The 23789-nt window shown below is 43.1% G+C and overlaps 1 protein-coding gene across 1 annotated transcript in view; it reads right to left on the bottom strand.

The window, feature by feature from the left end:
- Window positions 1-297: 297 nt before the first annotated feature.
- LOC129696254 (mitochondrial fission regulator 1-like) overlaps window positions 298-23789 on the bottom strand; it is a 31675-nt gene continuing 8183 nt past the window's right edge. The window contains exons 4-9 of the mRNA XM_055633979.1: window positions 23139-23243; window positions 22412-22533; window positions 15965-16146; window positions 6860-7088; window positions 3274-3439; window positions 298-2201 (exon numbers count right to left, since the gene is read on the bottom strand). Of these exons, the coding sequence (XP_055489954.1) occupies window positions 2064-2201; window positions 3274-3439; window positions 6860-7088; window positions 15965-16146; window positions 22412-22533; window positions 23139-23243 (942 nt within the window). The 3' untranslated portion in view covers window positions 298-2063. The remainder of the gene's footprint in view (window positions 2202-3273; window positions 3440-6859; window positions 7089-15964; window positions 16147-22411; window positions 22534-23138; window positions 23244-23789) is intronic.

The following is a 23789-nucleotide window of genomic DNA, read 5'->3' on the forward strand; positions in this document are numbered from 1 at the left end:
TACTTTCTCCCGCATGGGCTTTTCCCAGGTGCTCTGGTTTCCTCCGATTCCACAGACGTGCAGGTATATAGGTTAATTGGCTTCTGTAAATGGTCCTTACTATCAGTGGGCCAAAGGGCCCATTTCCACATTGTATCTCTAAAACTAAAAGCTGCATCCTGCTGGTTCATGTGTTTGGACCAAGAAAGTGTACGCAAAGCACTTAAATAGCTCTAATTACTGACCGACAATGGTAGTAGAGCTGGATATGACCCTTTTGGTTTTAAACTATTTAAATTATATTTAGTAGACAATTCAACAGGTCATTGGTTTATTTGATTAATGTTCACTGACCGCAAAAGCCGACAGCAATAATTTTTCACATCCTAATCAAAAGTATTAATAAATTACTATCTTAAATTTGGCACACCTAATAGATGGAGTCCACAAATCTCAAACTTACAACAGGGCCACAAAATCAATCCTATTTTGTATCTTGTTCTCAAAAACCCAAAAGTTTAAAGAATGATTAAATCACCTTTTACATTGGATTTGTGGTGAATTTGCACAACATGCTAAAAGGTTTACTGATATTCCAGTAGCAGTAAAACCATACTAAAAGATTAGGAGACACGTATGCAGGCATTACAATCAAGTTCTTCAAATATATTTTATAAAGTACTTCAGATCAAGAATAGAACCAACATATTTCCAAGGTTATGATAAATGATTGCATTCAGATCATTTGTCAGGAAAGCTTAACATTTACGTTACATTACCAAATCAGATAGTACAATATTTAAAGTTTAAAAAACAAACAAATTTCAAGCAAATATTAAGTGTGATCGAATGAGTCTTGGCTACAAATTTTAAATATTTAATATAAAAATAAATAAAAGCATTGGTGGAGAAGCCACTGGATAACACAATCTGGTTTCATTCTTCAAATCCTACATGAGGAAGATATAAACTAGAAGGAGAGTGGAGAAAATTCTTCCAAATCACATATTTATCCTGAGAATTGGTAAAATATGCCAGTGGCATGGTTGGGGAAATGCTCCAGAGCAGGGGAAGTATATTTCAATTGTCTTTAATAACCCATAAAGCATGCAACATTTATTTATATATATATTACATGTTTCTTTACAGCATTGATTTTTTTTGTCCCCTAGTCCACCCAAAGAAAACAGACAAGATGGCAATGTTTAAGGTGAAAACCATTTGCACTTTTCCCATTCCATTCAAAGTACAAAATGTATGACTATTAACATGTTTAAAATATTTCTCACTGTTGAAATAGAACTAATTTTAGACCATATAATAACGGTGCAAATTTATATTTACATTAACAGCTAGCAATCTAGCAAATGGTATGCACAGAGATTTTCTAAAACTATACCCATACATATATTTTTCTAAAATAGGAATTGAGCTTTTCCAGATGCTGTCGTGTAGTTTTAATGTAAATGTACCCATCATAATTTTAAATCATCATGGTCTAACATGAAGTAGCATCATAACATTTCCTATTTAAACAACTTCTATTCTTAGAGCATTTCCATATAACATCAGATCATACAAAGATGTGCACATTGCAAAATTAATAAAATTGCTGCATACATGTATATCCAGTATCTAAAATATTCCTTTGAGGTCCTGCTGTCCAGAATTATGAACTTCAAGGATCAGCATTAAAGTGTTAAGACTTTGAAGATGCTTTACAAATTTAGATATAACAAAATTATCATTTTATCAATCCTTTATCAATTTATAAAAAAACATCAACAAGGGTGGGCTTTAAAAGTAGCTAGTTTACAAGGAAGGCTAACATTAGCAGTCGCAAGTTAGCAAATCCACGCAGATCAGGCTTCTTATAACTGTAGTGATACGAGCAACATTTATATCTGAAATTTAAAAATTAGGACAAAATATGACTTGAAAAATATGCTACTGTAATTGCATTAAAGGACATGTGCAAAGCACAATTGCTTTACGTTCTTTCTCAGCAAGTCAATGAACCAAATGTTAAGTGCGATTTCATAAGCATCAGATATAGCAAATTGAAATCAGATGTCAATATTGCTTCATACAATTGTCTCATTAGAACTCATTTTGGAGGAAAAGTACAAATCATTTTTTGTGCCTGAGCTTTTGATCACGGCTGATAAGTTTTCCAATGACGATTTTCTTTTTCCTGTTGGCTTCAGCAAATGTTGCCCAAACTATGGGAAAGAAAAAAAAGTACGTAACATACCAAGTATGTTTATATCACTATGATTCCCATTAATATAAACATTGATATACTGACCAATAAGATAAATCTTCGACAATAAACGATTACTATTTGTAGGAAATGTTTATCACAATTTAAATAATTTATATTTATTCAACACCAACAAAAAAGGTCTGTCAGAATGATTTGGTAAATACAAATTAAAAAGTGAATACCAAACCAGTGAGAATGATTTGATTCAAAAAATACCTTTTGAGATGGTTTTCAAAAGATGATGCAGGAAGGATTAAAGGTGAACATAGAAAATAGGTGCAGGAGTTAGCCATTTGGCCCTTCGAGCCTGCACCGCCATTCGATATGATCATGGCTGATCATCCAACTCAGTATCCCATCCCTGCCTTACTCTCCATACCCCCCGATCCCTTTAACCACAAGGGCCACATCGAACTCCCTCTTAAATATAGCCAATGAACTGGCCTCAACTACCTTCTGTGGCAGAGAATTCCACAGATTCACCAATCTCTGTGTAAAAAATGATTTTCTCATCTCGGTCCTAAAAGACTTCCCTCTTATCCTTAAACTGTGACCCCTCGTTCTGGTCTTCCCCAACATCGGGAATCATCTTCCTGCATCTAGCCTGTCCAACCCCTTAAGAATTTTGTAAGTTTCTATAAGATCCCCCCTCAATCTTCTGAATTCCAGCGTGTACAAGCCGAGTCTATCCAGTCTTTCTTCATATGAAAGTCCTGCCATCCCAGGAATCAGTCTGGTGAACCTTCTCTGTACTCCCTCTATGGCAAGAATGTCTTTCCTCAGATAAAGAGACCAAAACTGAACGCAATACTCCAGGTGTGGTCTCACCAAGACCCTGTGAAGAATAACGAATGGGAGAGAATAAGGCATTAAAAAAAAATCCTGGTATTTTCTGAAAGGCTATTTTCTGAAAACCTTTTCACAAAGGTTGTGCAAAGGAATGACCACTAAAATGCAAAGTACCGTCTTTGAAATCATGAAGTTCAATGCATTGAAACGTGAGTAACTACTTTAATTTTCCCACTTACCTTTGGTAGTTCTGTGCTTGCCTTGATGTCAGAATCTGAAGAACCACTTTCACCAGAGCTGTCATTCTTGTAGCGATGTGCAAATTTCCGTTTCAAAGCTGCTGCTATTAAATCTGTTGGATTGTCTGAACATTCGTCTCGTTTGGACTTTACATCATCAACAGATCTGTCATGAAATGAGTGAACTCTTAACTTAGAGGGGTTATGTTCTAGAAGCAGTCATGAATTCTAAAAGTCACGAATACCTTTTATTCGCTGCTGAGTTTGGAAATTGCTTTGTAGGCACAATTTGCAATGCTAAATGAGGCTCATTTGCTGCTGGATATGCTATGGTGAGACGGTAGAGACAGAACTCAGGGCAGTTAGTTGGCCTTTAATATTTTACAGATAGCAGAATAACTGAGTGGGGAGGAGTTGTGCTTTTTACCTCCTTTCTGGAAAAAAAATGAAACTAAAAAATAAAGATGATACTGCGCAAGGTTCCTCTGGAGCTTTAAGTTGTGGAATAATTTCCTCATCAGCATAAGGTCAAAAATCTTAAAAACACTGGGAGATATTAAGCAGGACACACACTCACGCAAAGTCTTACTACTGTAAATCGGCAAATAAAAGCAAATCTATTGTATTGGAACACATCCAACTAAAAGAAATGGAGGAAAGAACTCGCAAACTCAAACCCCAGGACAGCTACGGGGGGAAAATATGAGAAGGAATTCATAAATAAACTGCACTCTATGATGGTTCTGGGTTGCTCTTTTGTTCATTTAATTTTCAAAAAAGATTTACATTTCATCATATGCAAATTACAGAACAATGTTGCCCTGTTTGAAGAAAAAAAATCAACGGTTCTGTTAATCACATGAGCAAATCATAATATTTTATCTAAAAGTCTGGACTTCAAACATCTTGTAATGCAAGATCTGTACTATAATGATGGTAGTTCAAATAAATGAACTTCATGAAAAAAGTGCTGCATGCCGACTTACGTAAGCAATTTATTATTCATAATAAGTTTGATTATAAATGTATTTTATCATTATACGTCACTATTTTGGATACAATACATGGCACTGACTTGGTAGAATTCAACCAAGGGAGTGGTTAGGCTGCTGTCTGCATCAAAAAGTGGAAGTTGATCAACTTTTCCCACTTCTAACTTTATTCCCATTACAAAGTAAAATCAATGCTTAAATATAAATACTAACCCAGCAAAAACCATTTGTTTACATGTTTTTTAAACTGTCAATGCAAGCAGGCATTCCCTTCCCCTCCCCCCCCTAATAAACTTTTCCTAAACCTTGCTCATCAACTTGTGCCAAACCCATGCCATAAAATAGCATGTCTTACATTTAACACCATGTAGAGGTTTCTATTTAATACAATGGACACTCTATCCCGCGCACTGAACAGTTCTATCGAAAAATCAGAAGGAATCTATTTTGCACTCTTCTCATATTATTTCTGAAAAATCAGTGGAAGATTTCTTTGACGGTTTGTGTCATTAGTTGTGTGTTATTAACCTGATAAATAAAAAAAATAAAATTCAATGAAAAAATAGTTATCTTCGTTTACAAGTACCAAATGCATCTTTCCTTGTGGAGGTAGGAACATATTGAAACAAGTTATTTGAAACTCACCCCCCCCCCCCCAAATAAACTGCCAATAAATTACCTTTCATTTTGAGATTAGTGTCAAGAAAGCATACCAAGACGCACAATCCTTATCATCAAGGTGAATTTATTATTAGACTGTATTAAAGAACTGCTGTGACAGAATTCTCGACCCAACTCAGATTAACCTCCGCTGTCCTGCTACCTTATTACTGTATCTTGTAACTATATAATTTTAATTATATAGTTACAAGTTATATAGTTACGGACTTCCATCTGTATATATGTATATATGAATGTAGCGCCGCTGAGAATTTGTGCACCTATTCCCCCCCCCCCCCCCCATCTCCCTTCTGTTTTTTTTTTTTTTTTCTGTTTCTTGTTTTTTTGTGCTAAACTTTGTATGTATGCCCGACTGAGTACGAGCAGCTTTCAGTTTCACTGTACATGTATAGTGACAATAAATGGCATACATCTATCTATATCTAATATTGCTTCTATTACTGATTAAAATTCTTCACTGATTTTGTTTTTGCTCCTCCTTCAAATCTGTACATTTGCTGGCCTTCTTTAACCCTTCTTTTGGGCGTTAGATTCTGTTTTCTATTCCTCATATACATTAGTTTGAGGATCTGTTTCTGTGCTGTATGGCTATAACAGCTCAGTGTTTACAATTACTTAGAAACTTGTTTGTGGATTCATTTTTTAACACCCACCCCCCCCCCCCCCCCCTCCCCCCCCCCCCCCCATCTCAGAGGGGTGGGGTGGTAGGTATATGGAACAAACTGCCAGAGGAAGGTGAGGGAACATTTATATGACACTCGGACAAGCACATGGATAGGAAGGGTTTAGAAGGATACATGCCAAATAGTACTAGCCTAGATCTTGATCAGCATGAACAAGTTGGGCTGAAGGGCCTGTTTCTGTGCTGGATGAGTATGACTAAGATTCTAAAATTGCACATCGCTATTATTATACTTTGATGCACAACTGAGGCAATGTTTAAAAATCCTTCTTGCTGCCTTGTATACTCTTTTTTGTAATTGTTTTGTTAAAATAATTTGTTAGCCGTTATTTATATCTTGCTGTTTTGCTTTAAAATGATCTCTTTATTTGCTGTTGAATTACTTGTGTGCTGTTCAATTCCTTATAAAAAGCATAATTGTCCTGTTTATACAGATTACATTGCTAAAATACAAAAGCTTCCGAGGTATGGAAGCTTAATTGTTAAGCAGCCACAGTTATGAACCTTTCACCCAGAATACCACCATGGCAGCTGGGGAATTAAAAAATCAAAATTTTAAGACCGACTCTCAGTAACAACACAATTCAAGTTCAAGTATGTTCTTTAATTGTTTACCTGATTTGACAGCTGATCACAACTCCAGAATACCGTGGCTCACTCATAACTGCCTCCACAGTTCAAGGGCAATTAGGCATGGGCAAGAACGTGACATTGTCAAAAGTGACCACATCCAATGAGGGAATAAATAAAAATTGAAATATTTTATGAACTTGGGTTCCCTTGCCATCCAACATAGCAACAGCTATTGGACACGAGGATGCATCAGCAAACCTATTGTGCTCCATCACATATTTCTTTCCATTCCCAATGGTCCCCACACACCCTGGCACCCTTCTATCAACCCTTATCATCGCCATACATTGACATACATAGAAAGTCATGCTTGGCATACCTACACCAAACCTCTCTCCAGAGGATGCCATAAGCATCTTCCCATTTTTTTGTTCCCAAAATGGTCTTATTTGGGAACAATCAGTTCACATAACAATACCAGGATAATCTTGAATGCAAATGTGGGATGGCTCGAGCAATGTCTCATATCGTCAACATTTACCACTTTCAAAACCCAAGACAAACTGATTCAACTAATCAGCATCTGTATTGGCATTGCCTGACCAAACATACTGCACAAGTTAATGAAATATGCGGGCCAAGTATAAAAATGACATACTTCCTCACTGATCGCAGTTTCACTTTGCTGATGTCCTTAAGAACTTCCAGCATGTTTGGCATTTGTTGTTTAGGACAATGTAGGTTCTGACCGCTGTCAACTTTCTTTCCCCTTCTTTCTTTGATGAGGTCAATTGCAGACACACTCCGGTGGAAAGGAGGTGGGGGAGGTAAAGGTGGAGGTGGTGGTGGTAATGGCAGAACATGATGAGGAACAGTGTCACATGTCACTAAAACAAAAACAAAATCAAAACAAAAATACAGAAAGATCGTATGGTTTGAGCTATTAAAATGCCCAAGACTGTTCTCAACACGGTAAATTCACAAATCATACCCAGAAAATAAATTTCTACATATTCTATAATTTTGATGTTTCTTTTATCTAGTTACATACGTAGTATTAATCTAAACTTGATTGATGATCGGTGCAAACCTTGTGTACCGAAAGGCCCACTCCCATGCTATGTGACACGGTGATGACAAAAAATCCAATAATATTACCAAGAAAGTTGTTGGCTCTGAATTTACTGTAGTAAAGCTACACAAAGTGCTAATAATTTATAATTTTATCATTTCCTTTCAGTGTTCAAGGAAAAATTTCCCCTGAAAACATGATATACTCCACTAGAATACCTCCGCTCGGTTCGCAATAACCAACCTGATCTCCCGGTGGCTCAGCACTTCAACTCCCCCTCCCATTCTGAATCCGACCATTCTGTCCTGGACCTCCTCCATGGCCAGAGTGAGGACCACCATAAATTGGAGGAGCAGCACCTCATATTTCGCTTGGGCAGTTTGTACTCCAGCGGTATGAACATTGACTTCTTTAATTTCAGGTAGTCCCAACTGTCTCCTCCCCTTCTCAGCTCTTCCTCAGCCCTCTGGCTCATCCTCTTCCTTTCTTCTTCCCACCCCCCAACTACCCTCACATCAGTCTGAAGAAGGGTTTTGGCCCGAAACGTTGCTTATTTCCTTCGCTCCACAGATGCTGCTGCACCCGCTGAGTTTCTCCAGCATTTTTGTCTAACGATGTCTCACACGCTCCAAATTTCATCATGCGGGTTGAACATAGATCTTTCCACCAAACAAGATTTCACCGATATGGAAGCGGCAGAGGAATTGTGACCTCCTTTTAGAATGTTTACATTTTAATGGTGGCCTAGCACAGGTCTCATGCATAAAAACAAGAAAAAATAATGTTGGTTACGAAAATAACCTGTCAGTAAATTTTAGTTTAAGTAAAGTTTGAACTGATAATTATATAGGAAAGAACTGCAGAAGATAGACATAAAAACCTGGAGTAATTCAGAGGGTAAGCAGCATCTCTGGAAAAAAGGACTACGTGAGTGACGTCACCCATTTCTTCTCTCCAGAGATGCAGCATACTCCAGAATTTTGTGCCTACCTTCGATTTAAACCAGTTCTTTCCTATAGACTAATGCATTTGTTTGATTCACAGCAACACATTTTGAAAATTTGGTAGCATGATGGTGAGAACGGGTGGTTGAAAGTATACTTTATGTATCTCCTTAATCAGGGTTTTAAGGATGATGAAATTAACCACAGGGGGGGGGGGGGGGGAGGAAGGAATGAAGTTACATAAATAAGCATGAAAGTCTGTTGGTTAAAAATGAACGATCAATTAGATGACAACACTTATGTCATGAACTCATGGCAGCAGTATAAATCCCATCCTGAAATAACCCTTGGTCTTCCATCCTTATTTATCTATCTATTATTATATAAAAGTCTGTGGTTCCGGCCGGCCTTGACTTGTGGCTACCAGCCTTTGATTCGTTGCTACGCCAACACCAGACGCAGAATCGCCGAGATTTTTTCCCATTTCAGTAGAGATTTAATTTTTCATTCTCAGTATCCACTCCTGATTAAATTTCGTCGTGTTTATGTACACATTTTTAATAAAATCCTTCCCCCCCCCCCCCCCCAATTTGTTTTTCTAAATGTTAAAACAAACCCAGCTTCTCACCCATAGAATGTTGGTGAACGTTCCATCGTGTGATGTCACAATGCCCAATGCTCACAGATGTCCAATCGGAATGGATCAATTTACATATGCCTTTGCAGCAGCCCCAGCCCCAGCGTCCCACCCACCCCCGCAGCCTGTGTCGAAGTGCGTCATCACGTGTGTGGGAATAGAGAAAGAGGATTGGGGGTGAAAGGGAATGGGGAACAGATGGATTGTCCCTACTCCTCCCGCCTTCCACTCTCCCTCCCCACTATTTCCCCTCTCTCCCCATCCCTCTCCCCCTCCCTCCACTCTTACCCCTCCCTCCACTACCACATCCCTCATCCCCCCTCCCCCACACCTCTCTCCCCCCCTTCCTCTCCCCCCCCCCTCCCCATCCCTCTCCCCCTCTCCCATTTCCTCACCCCTCTCCATCTTCCTCTCCCTACCCCCTCTCCATCTTCCTCTCCTCACCCCTCTCCCTCTCCTCACCCCACCCCTCCTCCATCCCTCTCTCCCCCACCCCCCTTCCCCTCCCTCCCCTCTCTCCCATCCCTCCAATGCTCCCCCCACCCACCTTCTCTCTCTCTACCCCCCGCCCCCCTCACCCTGTTCCACCACTCCCCCTCTCTCCCACTTCTCTCCCCTTACCCCACCCACTCTCCCCTCCCTCCCCCACCCTCTCCCCCTCCCTTCCCCCTCTCCCCTCCCCCCCCCTCCCCTGTCCCTCTTCCACCACTCCCCCTACCCCTCTCCCCCTCCCTCCCCACTATTTCCCTTTCCCCCCCTACCACTCCCCCCCCCTTCCTCCACACTCTTCTCCCTCCCTCCCCTACCAAACTCCCTCCTCCCCTCCCTCCCCCACACATCTCTCCCCCTCCCTATCCTTCTCGCCTCCCGTCCCCCACCCCTCTCTCCCCCCCCTCTCCCCTCTCCTCACTCCCTCACCACTCCCCTCCCCCACCCCATTCTTCCCTCTACCCCATCACCCTCCTTTCCCCCCTCCCCCACACCTCTCTCCCTCCCCTCCCCCCCCCTCTCTCTCCATCTCCCTCTCTTCACCCCTCTCCTCCACCACACTCTTCCCCCTCCCTCCTCCTTCCCCTACTCCCCCCCCTCCCTCCCTCCCTCGTCTTCTCCCACCCCCCTCTCTCTCCCCCTACCCCGCTCTCCCCCCAATCTCTCCCATTTCCTCCTCCCCTCTCCCCTCATCTCACTCTCCCCTCTCCGTCTCCCCCTCCCCCAACCTGTGTGTTTGGGGGGTGGTTAGTGTCAGTGTGATGCCGCAGCTCCTCCCTCCCCCCCGCAAACGCGCGTTGGGGAAACAGACCCAACGGGTCTGCGCTTGGTCTAGTATAACTATAAAATTCTGTGTGTGTGTGTTTATCTGTTTGTGTGCAATCTACTCGAAGAAACGATGCGCTAACGGTAAGAAATTTACATATTCCGGTAGAGATTTATCTCATGAAATTGAAAATCGCCTTATCTGAAAACTACATGCATTATTTCTCGAGTAATTAATGAAAATGTTCACAAATCTCAAATAACTTAGAAAATAAACGAGATGGTCTCTCTAATGACATCACAATGGATCTGACTGCATTCCACAGATTCATAACCCTCCGTGTGAAAAAGTTTTTTCTCCTCTCCGTTCTAATCGTTTACCCCTTATTCTTAAAGTGTCTGCCTCTATAACGTAAAAATAATCTTATACGTTTCAATAAGATTCCCTCTCATCCCAAATTCCAGAGTATACAAGCCCAGCCCAGGGCTCGAAATTAACAGTTGCCTGGGTGCCACTGACCAACCAAAGTGCCGCACGCATCATGGAAACCATCTTAAATGACCACCTAAACTGTAATTTGGCAACCTAAAAAGTTGTCAAGGTTGTCCGGCTGGCAACAGGGAAAAAAAGTTAAGTGAGAGCCCTGCAGCAGCTCCATTCTAACAACATATGACAGTCCTGCCATCCTGGGAATTAACCTCGTGAACCTACGCTGCACTCCCTCAATTGTAAGTACATCCTTCCTCAAATTTGGAGACCAAAACTGCACACAATACTCCAGGTGTGGTCTCACTAGGGCCCTGTACAACTGCAGAATGACCTCTTTGCTCCTATACTGAACTCCTCATTATGAAGGTCAATATGTCATTAGCTTTCTTCACTGCCTGCTGTACCTGCATGATTACTTTCAGTGACTGATGCACAAGGACCCCCCAGATCTCTTTGTACTTCTACCCCTTTTGCTAACTTGACACCATTCAGATAATAATCTGCCTTACTGTTTTTGCCACCAAAGTGGATAACCTCACATTTATCCACATTAAACTGCACCTGCCATGCATCTGCCCACTCATCCAACCTGTCCAAGTCACCCTGCATTCTCATAGCATCCTCCTCAGTTCACACTGCACCCAGCTTTGTGTCATCTGCAAATTAGCTGATGTTACTTTTAATCCCATCAGCTATGTATATTGCAAATAACTGCGGTCCCAGCACCAAGCCTTGCGGTAGCCCACTAGTCACTGCTTGCCATTCTGAAAGGGACCCGTTAATCCCTACTCTTTGTTTCCTGTCTGCCAACCAATGTTCTATCCATGTCAGTACCCTGCCCCCAATACCATGTGCTCTAATTTCAAGTGAGTTTATTGTCATGTGTCCCTGATAGGACAATGAAATTCTTGCTTTGCTTCAGCACACAGAACATAGAAGGCATTTACTACAAAACAGATCAATGTGTCCATGTACTATAATATAAATATATACACAGATGAATAAATAAAATGATAAAGTGCAAATAACAGATAATTGGTTATTAAAAATCAAAGTTTTGTCCGAGCCAGGTTTAATAGCCTGATGGCTGTGGGGAAGTAGCTATTCCTGAACCTGGTTGTTGCAGTCTTCAGGCTCCTGAACCTTCTACCTGAAGGTAGCAGGGAGATGAGCGTGTGGCCAGGATGGTGTTGGGTCTTTGATGATACTGCCAGCCTTTTTGAGGCAGCGACTGCGACAAATCCCCTCGATGGAAGGAAGGTCACAGCCGATGATGGACTGGGCAATGTTTACTACTTTTTGTAGTCTTTTCCTTTGCAGGGCGCTCAAGTTGCCGAATCAAGCCACGATGCAACCGGTCAGCATGCTCTCTACTGTGTAGAAGTTAGAGAGAGAGTCCTCCTTGACAAACCAACTCTCCGTAGTCTTCTCAGGAAGTAGAGGCGCTGATGAGCTTTCTTGATAAATGCATTAGTGTTCTCGGACCAGGAAAGATCTTCAGAGATGTGCACGCCCAGGAATTCAAAGCTTTTGACCCTTTCAACCATCGACCCGTTGATATAAACGGGGCTGTGGGTCCCCATCCTACTCCTTCCAAAGTCCACAATCAGTTCCTTGGTTTTGCTGGTGTTGAGATGCCAGGTTATTGTGCTGGCACCATATGGACAGTTGCTCAATCTCTCTTCTATACTCGGACTCATCCCTATCAGTGATACGTTCCACAACAGTGGTGCCGTCAGCGAACTTGATGTTGGAGTTCGCACTGTGACCGGCTACGCAGTCATGAGTATAGAGTGAGTACAGCAAGGGACTGAGCACGCAGCCTTGAGGTGCTCCCGTGCTGATTGTTATCGAGGCCGACACATTTCCACCAATACGAACAGACTGTGGTTTGTGAATGAGGAAGTCGAGGATCCAATTGCAGAGGGATGCGCAGAGACCCAGTTCTGCGAGTTTGGTAACCAGTTTGGAGGGGATGATTGTGTTAAATGCCGAGCTGTAATCGATGAATAACAGCCTGACATACGAGTTTTTGTTGTCCAAGTGGTCCAGAGAGGAGTGGAGGGCCAGCGAGATCGCATCCACCGTTCATCTGTTGTGGCGGTAAGCGAACTGCAGTGGGTCCAGGTTTTTGTCAAGGTAGGAGTTGATTTGCTCCATGATCACCCTCTCAAAGTACTTCATCATCACCAGCGTTAGTGCCACTGGTCGATAGTCATTGAGGCACGTCATCTTACTCTTCTTGGGCACTGGTATAATTGATGCCCTTTTAAAGCAGGTGGGGACCTCAGACCTCAGAAGTGAGAGGTTGAAAATGTCCGTAAAAACTCCAGCCAGTTGGTCCCCACAGGTTTTTAGAACACGACCGGGTATACCATCAGGTCCAGGCGCTTTTCAAGGGTTCACCCCCCTGAAGGATTTCCTGACGTCGGCCTCGGTGACTGAGACTGAAATGCCATCACAGCGAATGGGAGCTCGGGAAGGCACATCAGTATTCTCCCTATCAAAGCGTGCGTAAAACGCATTGAGCTCGCAGGGAGTGATGTTTCGCTGACATTCGAGCTGCCTCCTGGTTTCGCCTTGTAGGAGGTGATTGCATTATCTGTTATTTGCACTTCATCAGTTTATTTATTCATGTGTTTTGTAGTCAATGCCTACTATGTTCGGTTGTGCTGAAGCAAAGCACAAATTTAATTGTCCTATCAGGGACATGACAATAAACTCACTTGAACTTGAACTTGATGGGCATTCTTGATGGTGGTGTAGCAGTGGTCGAGGGTATTATGTCCTCTGGTGCAGCAGGAGAAATGTTGGTGGAAGTTAGGGTGTGATTTCTTGAGGTTTGCCTTATTGAAGTCCCCAGCAATGGTGGTAAATGCCTCGGGGTATGACGTCTGGTGTTTGTTGACCACGGCGTGCAGCTCCTCCAGTGCCAGACGGACGTCTGCCTTGGGTGGAATGTAGACCGCGGTCAGGATGATGGAGGTGAATTCCCTTGAGAGGTAGCAGGGACGGCACTTCACCGCCAGATGTTCCAGGTGCGGAGAGTAGGAGTTGGACAAGACTGCCATGTCTGCGCACCACGCAGAGTTGACCATGAGGCTGACGCCCCCTCCTCTCCCTTTCGCAGATGCCAGGGTATGGTCCATACGGTGGATGGAGAAACCTTCAGGCTGGACCGCTGAGTCTGGGGAGCTGGGGGTGAGCCATGTCTCTGTGAAACAGAACACAGAGCATTCCCTCAGCTCCCTTTGATAAAGCAGCCTTGCCCTTAAGTCATCCACTTTGTTTTCAAGGGACTGTACGTTGGCCAGTCGGATAGTAGGGAGAGGGGGCCGAAGTCCCCTGCGCTTCATTCTGACCCGAAGTCCTGCCCGTCAGCCACGTTTCCGGACACAATGGAGGCTTCCCCTTTGTTTCCAGGTACTGTGTTTACTGTACCTGCTGTTTCTGCGGACCTGGGCTGGAACGGGGATTCCCTTCACAGACGGCAGCTCCAGCTCCGTTACGAACGGGGGTTCCCCCAAAGTCAGCAGCTCCAGCTTCATTGTTTCTGGGAGATCTAGCCCGTCGGCTCTGGAGGTCATCCCGGGCTTTCCAGGTACCGTACCTGGGATCCTCAGTCGGGTCGGGAGTTTCACAGCCAGCATGGGAAAGTTTAAAGTCCAGGGCTCCCGCAGCTGCAGGAGATCGCGAAAGGCAGGGCTTTCAGCTGCCCAAGCAGCTTGTCTGAAACGGCACAGATTACTGCCGTTTCCCTTATGCAGGTAAGTTGGTAAAAGTTGTAGGTGAACCTTTTATGTTCTGGTGCTCTGCAGGCAGGCGCCATCTTGGTTGGTAAAGGCAATTTTGCCCACTACTCTCTAATGTGGGACCTTATCAAATGCTTTCTGGAAGTCCAGGTACACTACATCCAGTGGCTCTCCCTTGTCCATTTCCCTAGTTACATCCTCAAAAAATTCCAGAAGATTAGTCAAATATGATTTCCGCTTCGTAAATCTATGCTGACCAATCCTGTTACTGCTATCCAAATGTGCTGCTATTTCATCTTTTATAATTGACTCCAGCATCTTCCCCACCACCGATGTCCGGTTACCTCGTCTATAATTCCGTTTTCTCTCTCCCGTCATCCTTAAAAAGTAGGATAACATTAGCTGCCCGCCAATCCACAGGAACTGATTTGAATCGATAGAACATTGGAAAACTATCACCAATGCTTTCTCAATTTCTAGAGCCACTTCCTTATGTACCCTGGGATGCAGACCATCAGACCCGGGGGATGTAGTCCCATCAGTCTAACCAACATCATTCCTGCCTAATGTAAATTTCCTTCCGTTCCTCCGTCACCCTAGATCCTCTGGCCACTAGTACATCAGGGAGATTGGATCCGTCTTCACTAAAGAAGACACAAACAAAGTACCAGTTCAACTCATCTGCCATTTCCGTGTTCTCCATAATAAATTCACCTGTTTCAATCTTCACAGGTCCAACTTTGGTCTTAGCTAATTTTTTCCTCTTCACATACTTAAAGAAGCTTTAACTATCCCTTTATATTCTTGGCTAGCATACCTACGTACCTCATCTTTTCTCCCCGTATTGCCTATAGTCATCTTCTGTTGCTCTTTAAAAGTTTCCCAATTCTCTGGCACACGCTCATCTTTGCTGTGTTATACTTCTTCTCTTTTATTTTTATACTGTCCCCGACTTCCCTTGTCAGCCACAGTCGCCCCTTACTCCCCTTTCTTTCTTTCTCTTTGGAATGAACTGATCCTGCAGCTTCTGAATTATTCCCAGAAATACCAGTCATTGTTGTTCCACTGTCATCCCTGCTAGGGTATCTTTCCAGTCACCTTTGGCCAGCTCCTCCCTCATGGCTCCATAGTCCCCTTTGTTCAATTGTAACACTGGCACTCGGATTTTCCTTCTCCCACACAAATTGTAGATTGAAACTAATCATATTATGGTCACTACCGCCTAATGGCTCCTTTACCTCGAGTATCAAATCAGGTTCATTACACAACACTAAATCCAGAATTGCCTTCTTCCTAGTAGGCTTCAGTACAAGCTGCTATAAGAATCCATCACGGAGGCACTCCACAAACTCTCTTTCTTGGGATCCAGTACCAATCTGATTTTCCCAGTATACCTGCATGTTGAAATCTCCCAGAACAACCGTAGCAGTACATTGGCGACATGCCAATTTTAACTCTTACTTTCAGGGCTGTCACTACTTAATGACATAAATTAAACAAGTAATCAAAATTGTTTATCATCACTTGGCAAGCAAAGCAATGGCCAGAATAGGGGCAAATATTAAAAATTAATAGGTTGTGTTTAAATGCCTGCCACTTAAAAATTGTACATACCTGCTGGGAGATTGCTTTGTTCTTGTACCGTAACAATCATTGCAATCTGCTTCCTTAGTTTAGCAAGTTCATTCTCCAATATGTTGATTTTTTCCAGTGCTACATCACTGACCACTGTGGAAGTCCCAGGTTCTGTTGTGAGGTTCCTCATATTTGGCAGGGAAGCTTCCCTGGTGAAAGGTCTTACAAAACAAAAGACTTGATGCTTAGCAAGGTTAGCATGGGATTTGTGCAGGCAAGAAGTAACATGGCAAGAACTCAACAACTTAATTAAAATCCCCAAATTCCCGGCTGATAAAAATTAGACAATGATTGATAGATTCAATTCATAGGCCATATCTTAAACACACAGAGCGTGCTATTTTTTCCATGCGGTTGCTTAATTATTACAATGGCCAGATAGTACAAGTGTCATGCATTACCAAATATTACAAATGTAAGTATACAAATAATAGAAACATATTTAATGATTTGTACTATGATATACTTTAAAGGGAACATAAATCTCAGGATCTTTTGTGCTAGCATTTTGCTTAAAAATGCAATTGAGCTGGGCATACACAGACTTTACATAAATAGTTTCAAAGTATATCATAACACAATTGCCATTGTGCATAAACCCTCGTTATAATGGACCACGTGGTGAGAAATGGGATCCATTAATGCTGATTGGCCGATATAACGGAGTACTGGATTACTGAATTATAGAATATCATTATATAAGTAGTAAGGGGCGGCAGAGTTGCTGCCTTACAGCATCAGAGACTATATTTGCTGTCTGTAGAGAGTGTGTAAATTCTCCATGTGACCGCGTGGATTGAGAAAAATATTATTTCAACCAGAGAGTTGTGAATCTGTGGAATTCTCTGCCACAGAAAGCAGTGGAGACCAATTCACTGAATGTTTTCGGGTTAGATATAGCTCTTAGGGCTAACGGAATCGAGGGATATGGGGGAGAAAGTAGGATTAGGGAACTGATTTAGGATGACGAGTCATCATATCGAATGGCCTATGGCCTACTCCTGCACCTATTTTCTACATGTTCCTCCGGGTTCTCTGGTTTTCTCACACTCCAAAGATGTACAGATTTGTAGGTTAATTGGATTCTGTAAATTATAAATTGTTCCTAGTGTGTAGGGTACAGCTGGTGTACGATGTGATCACTGATCGGCACAGACTCTGGGATGAATGACTTGTTTCCGCGCTGTATCTGTAAAGTCTAAAAGAAACAATGAATTGCAGATGCTGGTTAATACACAAAAGGTGACAAAATACTGGAGTAACTCAGCGGGTCAGGTAGCATCACTGGAGAACATGGACAGGTGACATTTCGGGTCGACACCCTTCTTCATTCTCGGTCTGGAATTGGGCCTGGAAAACAGGCAAGATGACAGCCTCGGCCTGCTGGCGGCCAGGGGGATAGACGAGGATTGGCAAGGTCATTAGTCATGGCCCACGGGTGCCCGGAGGCCAGGTTAGGTTCAGCCTGGCGGTGACGGCTGCAACAGTAGGTCTGGCCTGGAAGGCCAGTGTCAGCAGCCCAGCTTGGAAGCGGCACGGGAGGTCTTGCCGGCTGAGTGTGGTGTTGGTGGCCTGGCCTGCAAGTGGCCGGGGGGTGGAGCGAGCCAAGTGTGGCAAGTCTCCTGGAAGTGGCTGGGGAGAAAGCCTGGCCTGGCGAAGGCCGGAAGGTCTGTCCGCTATAACAGAAATCTGTTATACAGAGGTGCATAATACAAGGGTGTACTGTAAGACTTTCATCCAGGAAATTACTGACCGGCTATTACTGCAAGGTAAAGGACAAATACACCAAAATAATATTCCTGAACCAGACACTCTGGATGGGATTGAGGATCAGTGAGCCTTTACACTTAAGAGAGTAAACTATGCTGAATTTTAGATGCAATCATGGATTTTTATTCCATTAAAATATTTTCCCTATGAATGCCTTGATCAAATAAAGAATGCTGTATATCAATACTAACTACATCAATAGCTACAACTTGCAGATTAATTTGTAGTGAAATGAAGATATTGTCTAAAACCTTAAATACCTATTTACAATATTTATAGATTCAATTGCATTTTCATCAACACTTATTTCCCAAGTTCAGGCATAGCAATATACATTATTTGTAAAGATATCTTGAAAAGGTGAAAATAGAAAACAATGGCATATTGAAAAATTCAATTGAATAAACTATATTCAGGATTATGCCGAATGAATCACATTATTAAACAAATTCTATCCTCATCCTTCCACCCCACCCAAGCTAAGAAACCTGTCAGTTTATTGTTTCTTAAGAAGAAAATAAAATACAGGAGACTCTCCACATTACTGAGGAGTCACATTCCAAGGAAACTCTCTGTATCTCTACAATACAAACCTTAATCCAATGTTTTAAGCAGAGATGCATTCCTGTGGGATATTTTTCTCTTTTAATGTCATTTTATCAGCAATGACAGTAAGTCCCCACCATTATTTAACAGCTGAGCATATAACATCAGACTTGGCGGAAATATCAATTTATTTTCCCCATTTTTATTTTGTCTCTGAAGGAGAAATCTCTACAAATAGGAAAATGGGAAAACCTTGTAAAATGGTCAACCTGAGAGCTTACATATGGGAGAAGGATGTATGGCCAGCAGAGCAAAGTTAATTAAAGACCATGTTGGATGAGGCGATAATTAGTTTTGAGTACTGTTTAGATTGCAAGGCATAACTGGCTGGTACAAAGTTCATATGATAAGCAAAGTAATGACATGGCTATAATTTATAACAATCATATACACAGGGAATGGGAAAAATGGCTACTAGGTAAAGGATAATGTCCCAGCTCTCAGCAGATAAAGGCAATTCCTGCAACAATGAGCCCAGCATCACCAAGGCACACCACTAGTCAAAGGCTGACAAATAATGCTGGAGAAACTCAGCGGGTGAAGCTGCATCCATGGAGAGAAGGAATAGGCGACGTTTCGGGTCGAGTCCCTTCTTCAGACTGATGTCGGGAGGAGGGGGGAAGAGAAAGGAAGTGAGCGGAGACAGTAGGACTTGTGGGAGAACTGGGAAGGGGAGTTGAAGTGCTGAGCAACCGGGCGATTAGGTTGGTTAATACGGACTGAGTGGAGGTGATCAGCGAAGTGATCGCCGAGCCTGCACTTGGTCTCGCCGATGCAGAGAAGTTGACACCTATATCAGCGGATGCAGTAGATGAGGTTGGAGGAAGTACAGGTGGACCTCTGCCTCACCTGGAAAGACTGATTGGGTCCTTGGATGGTGTCGGGGGGGGGGGTATAGCGACAAGTGTTGAGGGAGTGCAGCGTAGGTTCACAAAGTTAACTTCCGGGAAGGCGGGACTGTCATATGCGAAGAGAATGGAACGGCTGGGCTTGCACACTCTGAAATTTAGAAGGATGAGAGGGATCTTATTGAAGCATAAAAGATTATTAAGGGTTTGGACACGTTAGAGGCAGGAAACAAGTTCCCGATGTTGGGGGTGTCCAAAACCCGGAGCCACATTTTAAGAATAAGGGGCAAGACATTCATAACAAAGATGAGGAAACATTTTTTACTCAGAGAGTTGTGAGTCTGTGGAATTCTCTGCCTCAGAGGGCGGTGGAGGCCAGTTCTCTGTATACTTTCAAGAGAGAGTTAGATGGGGCTTAAAGATAACAGAGTCAGGGGATATGGGGAGAAGGCAGGAATGGTGTACTGATTGGCTTCCATCACAGTGAGAATGTTGATTCCGTTGTGTGGGAATGTTTATGTTAAATTCTATTGAGTATTGTGTTCTTTTTATTTGTATGGCTGATGGTAACCCAAATCTCACTGTGCCAATTGGTGCGTGTGACAATAAATGTAACTTGAACTTGATTGTGGATGATCAGCTATGATCACATTGAATGGTGGTGCTGGCTCGAAGGGCCAAATAGCCTACTACTGAACCTATTATATATTTCCTGCGGTTGCAGGGAAAAGTACCCGTGGAGGGGGTGGTTTGGGTGGGAAGGGACAAATTGACCAGGGAATTACGGAGGGAACGGTCTCCACAGTCCTGGGCCTCCTCCATTGCCAGAGTGAGGCCCAGCGCAAATTGGAGGAACAGCACCTCATATTTCGCTTGGGTAGTTTGCACCCTAGCGGTTTGAATGTTGACCTCTAATTTTAGATAGCCCTTGCTTTCTCCCTGCATTCCCACCCCTTCCCAGTTCTCCCACAAATCCTAATGTCTCCGCCCACTTCCTTTCTCTTTCCTGCCCCCCCCCCCCCCGTCATCAGTGTGAAGGGTCTCGGCCCAAAACGTCACCTATTCCTTCTCTTCATAGATGCTGCCTCACCTGCTGAGTTTCCCCAGCATTTTATGTCTACCTTCGATTGTTCCAGCATCTACAGTTCTTTCTTAAACACTAGTCAAAGGCTTCCAGTCTGTAAAACAAGTCACCATCACCCTCTGCTTCCTTCCACTGAGCCAATTCTCTAACCAGTCGGCTGGCTCTCCCTGGATCCCACACAATCTACCATTCCAGAGCAGCCTACCATGCAAAAACATGCCTTGTTGAAGTCCATATAGACAACATTCATGACTTTGCCCTCACCAAACTTTTTGGTAACTTCTTCAATAAAGTCAAGATTCGTAGGACATTATCCTCCACGTACAGAACCATGCTGACAATCTCTAATCAGCCCCCATCTCTCCAAATGCACATCTTATACCTCAGAATCCTCTCCATTAACTTTATACCTCAGAATCCTCTCCATTAACTTGCCTACCACAGATGTTAGGCTCATTAGTCTAGTTCCCAGGCTTTTCCTTGCAGCCCTTAACTAGAAGCATGACATTAGCCACCCTCTAATCTTCCAGCACCCCAGCCCTGTATAATGATAGTTCTCAGCCAGGGCGCCTTCAATTTGCAGGAAGCTACATTAGCAGGGGTAAATAAAAGCTTGGTCAATCAAGTAGACTTTATAGAAGCTCTAAACAATCAAACAAGGTTATGCCAACAATACAAGGAAGAAATTCAAAAGCTCAAATTTGAAACAGACAATCACAGAATCTGCCAGCAAGAAAGTTGCAGGGAACGGGATCTATGTGTGGAATTTTAGGAAAACAGGAGGGTTAGACAATGGAAACGGAGGACAATACCTTAAAGAGATCTGAACATACAGATAACTATATATATGATGTTGAAGCAGAATTTAATGGGGGCCACGCAGGCGACCAGGGAACTGCAGCCAGCCCCGGGGCACACAGGCGACCAGGGAACTGCAGCCAGCTCCGGGGCACACAGCGGACCTGGGAACTGCAGCCAGCTCCGGGGCATGCAGGCGACCAGGGAACTGCAGCCAGTCCTGGGGCACACAGGCGACCTGGGCACTGCAGCCAGCTCCTGGGGCAAGCGAGCAGACCTGGGCTCTAAGCCAGTGGGAACGGGGCAGACAAGCCAACCTGGGAGCTACAGCCAATCCTGGGGCAGGCGAGCCGACCTGGGCGCTACAGCTAGTCCCGGGGGCAGGCGAGCCAACCTGGGAGCTACAGCCAATCCTGGGGCAAGCGAGCCGACCTGGGCTCTAAGCCAGTCCTGGGGCAGACAAGCCGGCCTGGGCGCTACAGCTAGTCCCGGGGGCAGGCGAGCCAACCTGGGAACTGCAGCCAGTCCCGGCGACGCGTGCTGATCTAGGAACTGCAGCCAGTCCCAGGACATGCGAGGGACGTGGGAACTTATAGAAACATATAAAATTATAAAAGGACTGGACAAGCTAGATGCAGGAAAAATGTCCCCAATGTTGGGCGAGTCCAGAACCAGGGGCCACAGCCTTAGAATAAAGGGGCCATTTAAGACTGAGGTGAAAAAAAACATTTTCACCCAGAGAGTTGTGAATTTATGGAATTCCCTGCCACAGAGGGCAATGGAGACCAAATCACTGGATGGATTTAAGAGAGAGTTAGATAGAGCTCTAGGGGCTAGTGGAATCAAGGGATATGGGGAGAAGGCAGGCACGGGTTATTGATTGGGGATGATCAGCCATGATCACAATAAATGGCAGTGCTGGCTCGAAGGGCCAAATGGCCTCCTCCTGCACCTATTTTCTATATTTCTATGCAGAAAACTAATTGAAAAACGTGAAAACTAATACGAAAAACAATACCAAGTGTTACACTATGGCGATAGATGTGGCCCGCCATCCGCTTACAGACATGGGTCCTGGCCCCTATGGAGAACAAGGTTGCTGACCCCTGAACTAAACTGACAAACCAAGCATTGTACACTGAACAAAATATATTACAAACTTTAGTGCTATAGTTTAGTGTTGAGTGCTAACAACCTCATTGTGAAAACATTTGAAGCATTGCTAAATTCCTGCCGAGACTGGGAGCTACAATAGTCAAGAGAACCAAAACTACATACACTACAAGATTTTTTAATCTATAGAATGGCAATAAAACATACCTCAGCTTGGTAAAGGAATCACCTGGATCACCAACAATCCACCCCACATCAACCAGGGAAGTAACTGTCCCATCCTGTGCTTCAGATGAATGCTGAGCCGCTTCTCTGAAGCCATGAAAAATCTGTTCAAGATGTTTTAAAGCAAATTAATGATTCAGTTTTCACAAGGCAAAAAAAAGTTCAAGTATTGATAGAATGCTTAAAAAGTTCAGCGTGTTATTTTTGAGCATGGCTACATAATAGCAAGATTTCTAGTTATGGAACAAAATTCTTCAGTAAATGGCCCTGTGGATAGAACAATGTAAACAGCCTGTTTACATTGTAGGAGTTAAAGCTGCATTTGAAATATCTCAGCAGTGAAGATTACAAAAATCAAGGTACACCATTTCAAAAACGACACAATATGAACATTTGAATTCCTTATCTATTAAGTGATGTTTTTAAACATCATCAATCTCTGACAATGGGTAGTCCTTTTTCAGTTGATACTACCAATAAATATTCAAACTAAAATTTCTCCTCTAATTTTCTCTTTAAGAACTAACTTTTCACGTGGAAAATCACTGGTGCAAACTAATGTCGCCAGTTACTAAACTTCAATGTTCTCAGAAGACGACACATTAATACCTCACTTTTTTTGTACATTATTGATCAGTATTCTTTGTACACCTATATTTTTTGATAAAAATACATCTATTGATGAAAGATTGTTATTTGTTTGTCTTACCTGAAAATTAACTCTCGGGCATGGTTTTAGAGGTAAGCTGGTGCCTATTCTCCGAATAATACTACGAGATGAACCATATGGTTTATCTGACCAGAACAGCTGCAACTGGAAGAATAAAAACGTTTTACAATTCTGAGGCATGCATTCCTAATAAATTATGCAGGAAATCTCTAGACAGCTTGTTTTTAAGCCATAAAATTGCAACAAGATGCAATAGTAGTAAAAATGCACTCGGAGACAAAAGGACACAAAGTGCTGGAGTAACAGCAGGTCAGGCAGTAACCCCAGAGAACATGGTCAAGGTGACATTGAGTCGATACAATAGAACTTTATTTATCCCAGGAGGGAAATTGGTCTGCCAACAGTCATAAAACACAACAAGATGCATGAAACATGAAATTAAAGTGACGAGTGGAAAGTCCAGAATTGGGCATGTTCAAAGATTGGGGTGGGGGGGAAGGGGAAAGAGTCTGTCTACCCCACAACAGAAGGGGGAGGAGTTGTACAGTTTAATAGCCTGTACAACGCTGTATATTAATGATTTGAATGAGGGGATTGAAGGCTTTGTGGCCAAGTTTGTGGATGATACGAAAATGGGTGGAGGGGCAGGTAGTGTAGAGAAAGCAGGAACTCTGCAGAAGGATAGGTTGG

The sequence above is a fragment of the Leucoraja erinacea genome, chromosome 4 (genome assembly GCF_028641065.1).
Source record: "Leucoraja erinacea ecotype New England chromosome 4, Leri_hhj_1, whole genome shotgun sequence".
Lineage (NCBI taxonomy): Eukaryota > Metazoa > Chordata > Chondrichthyes > Rajiformes > Rajidae > Leucoraja > Leucoraja erinaceus.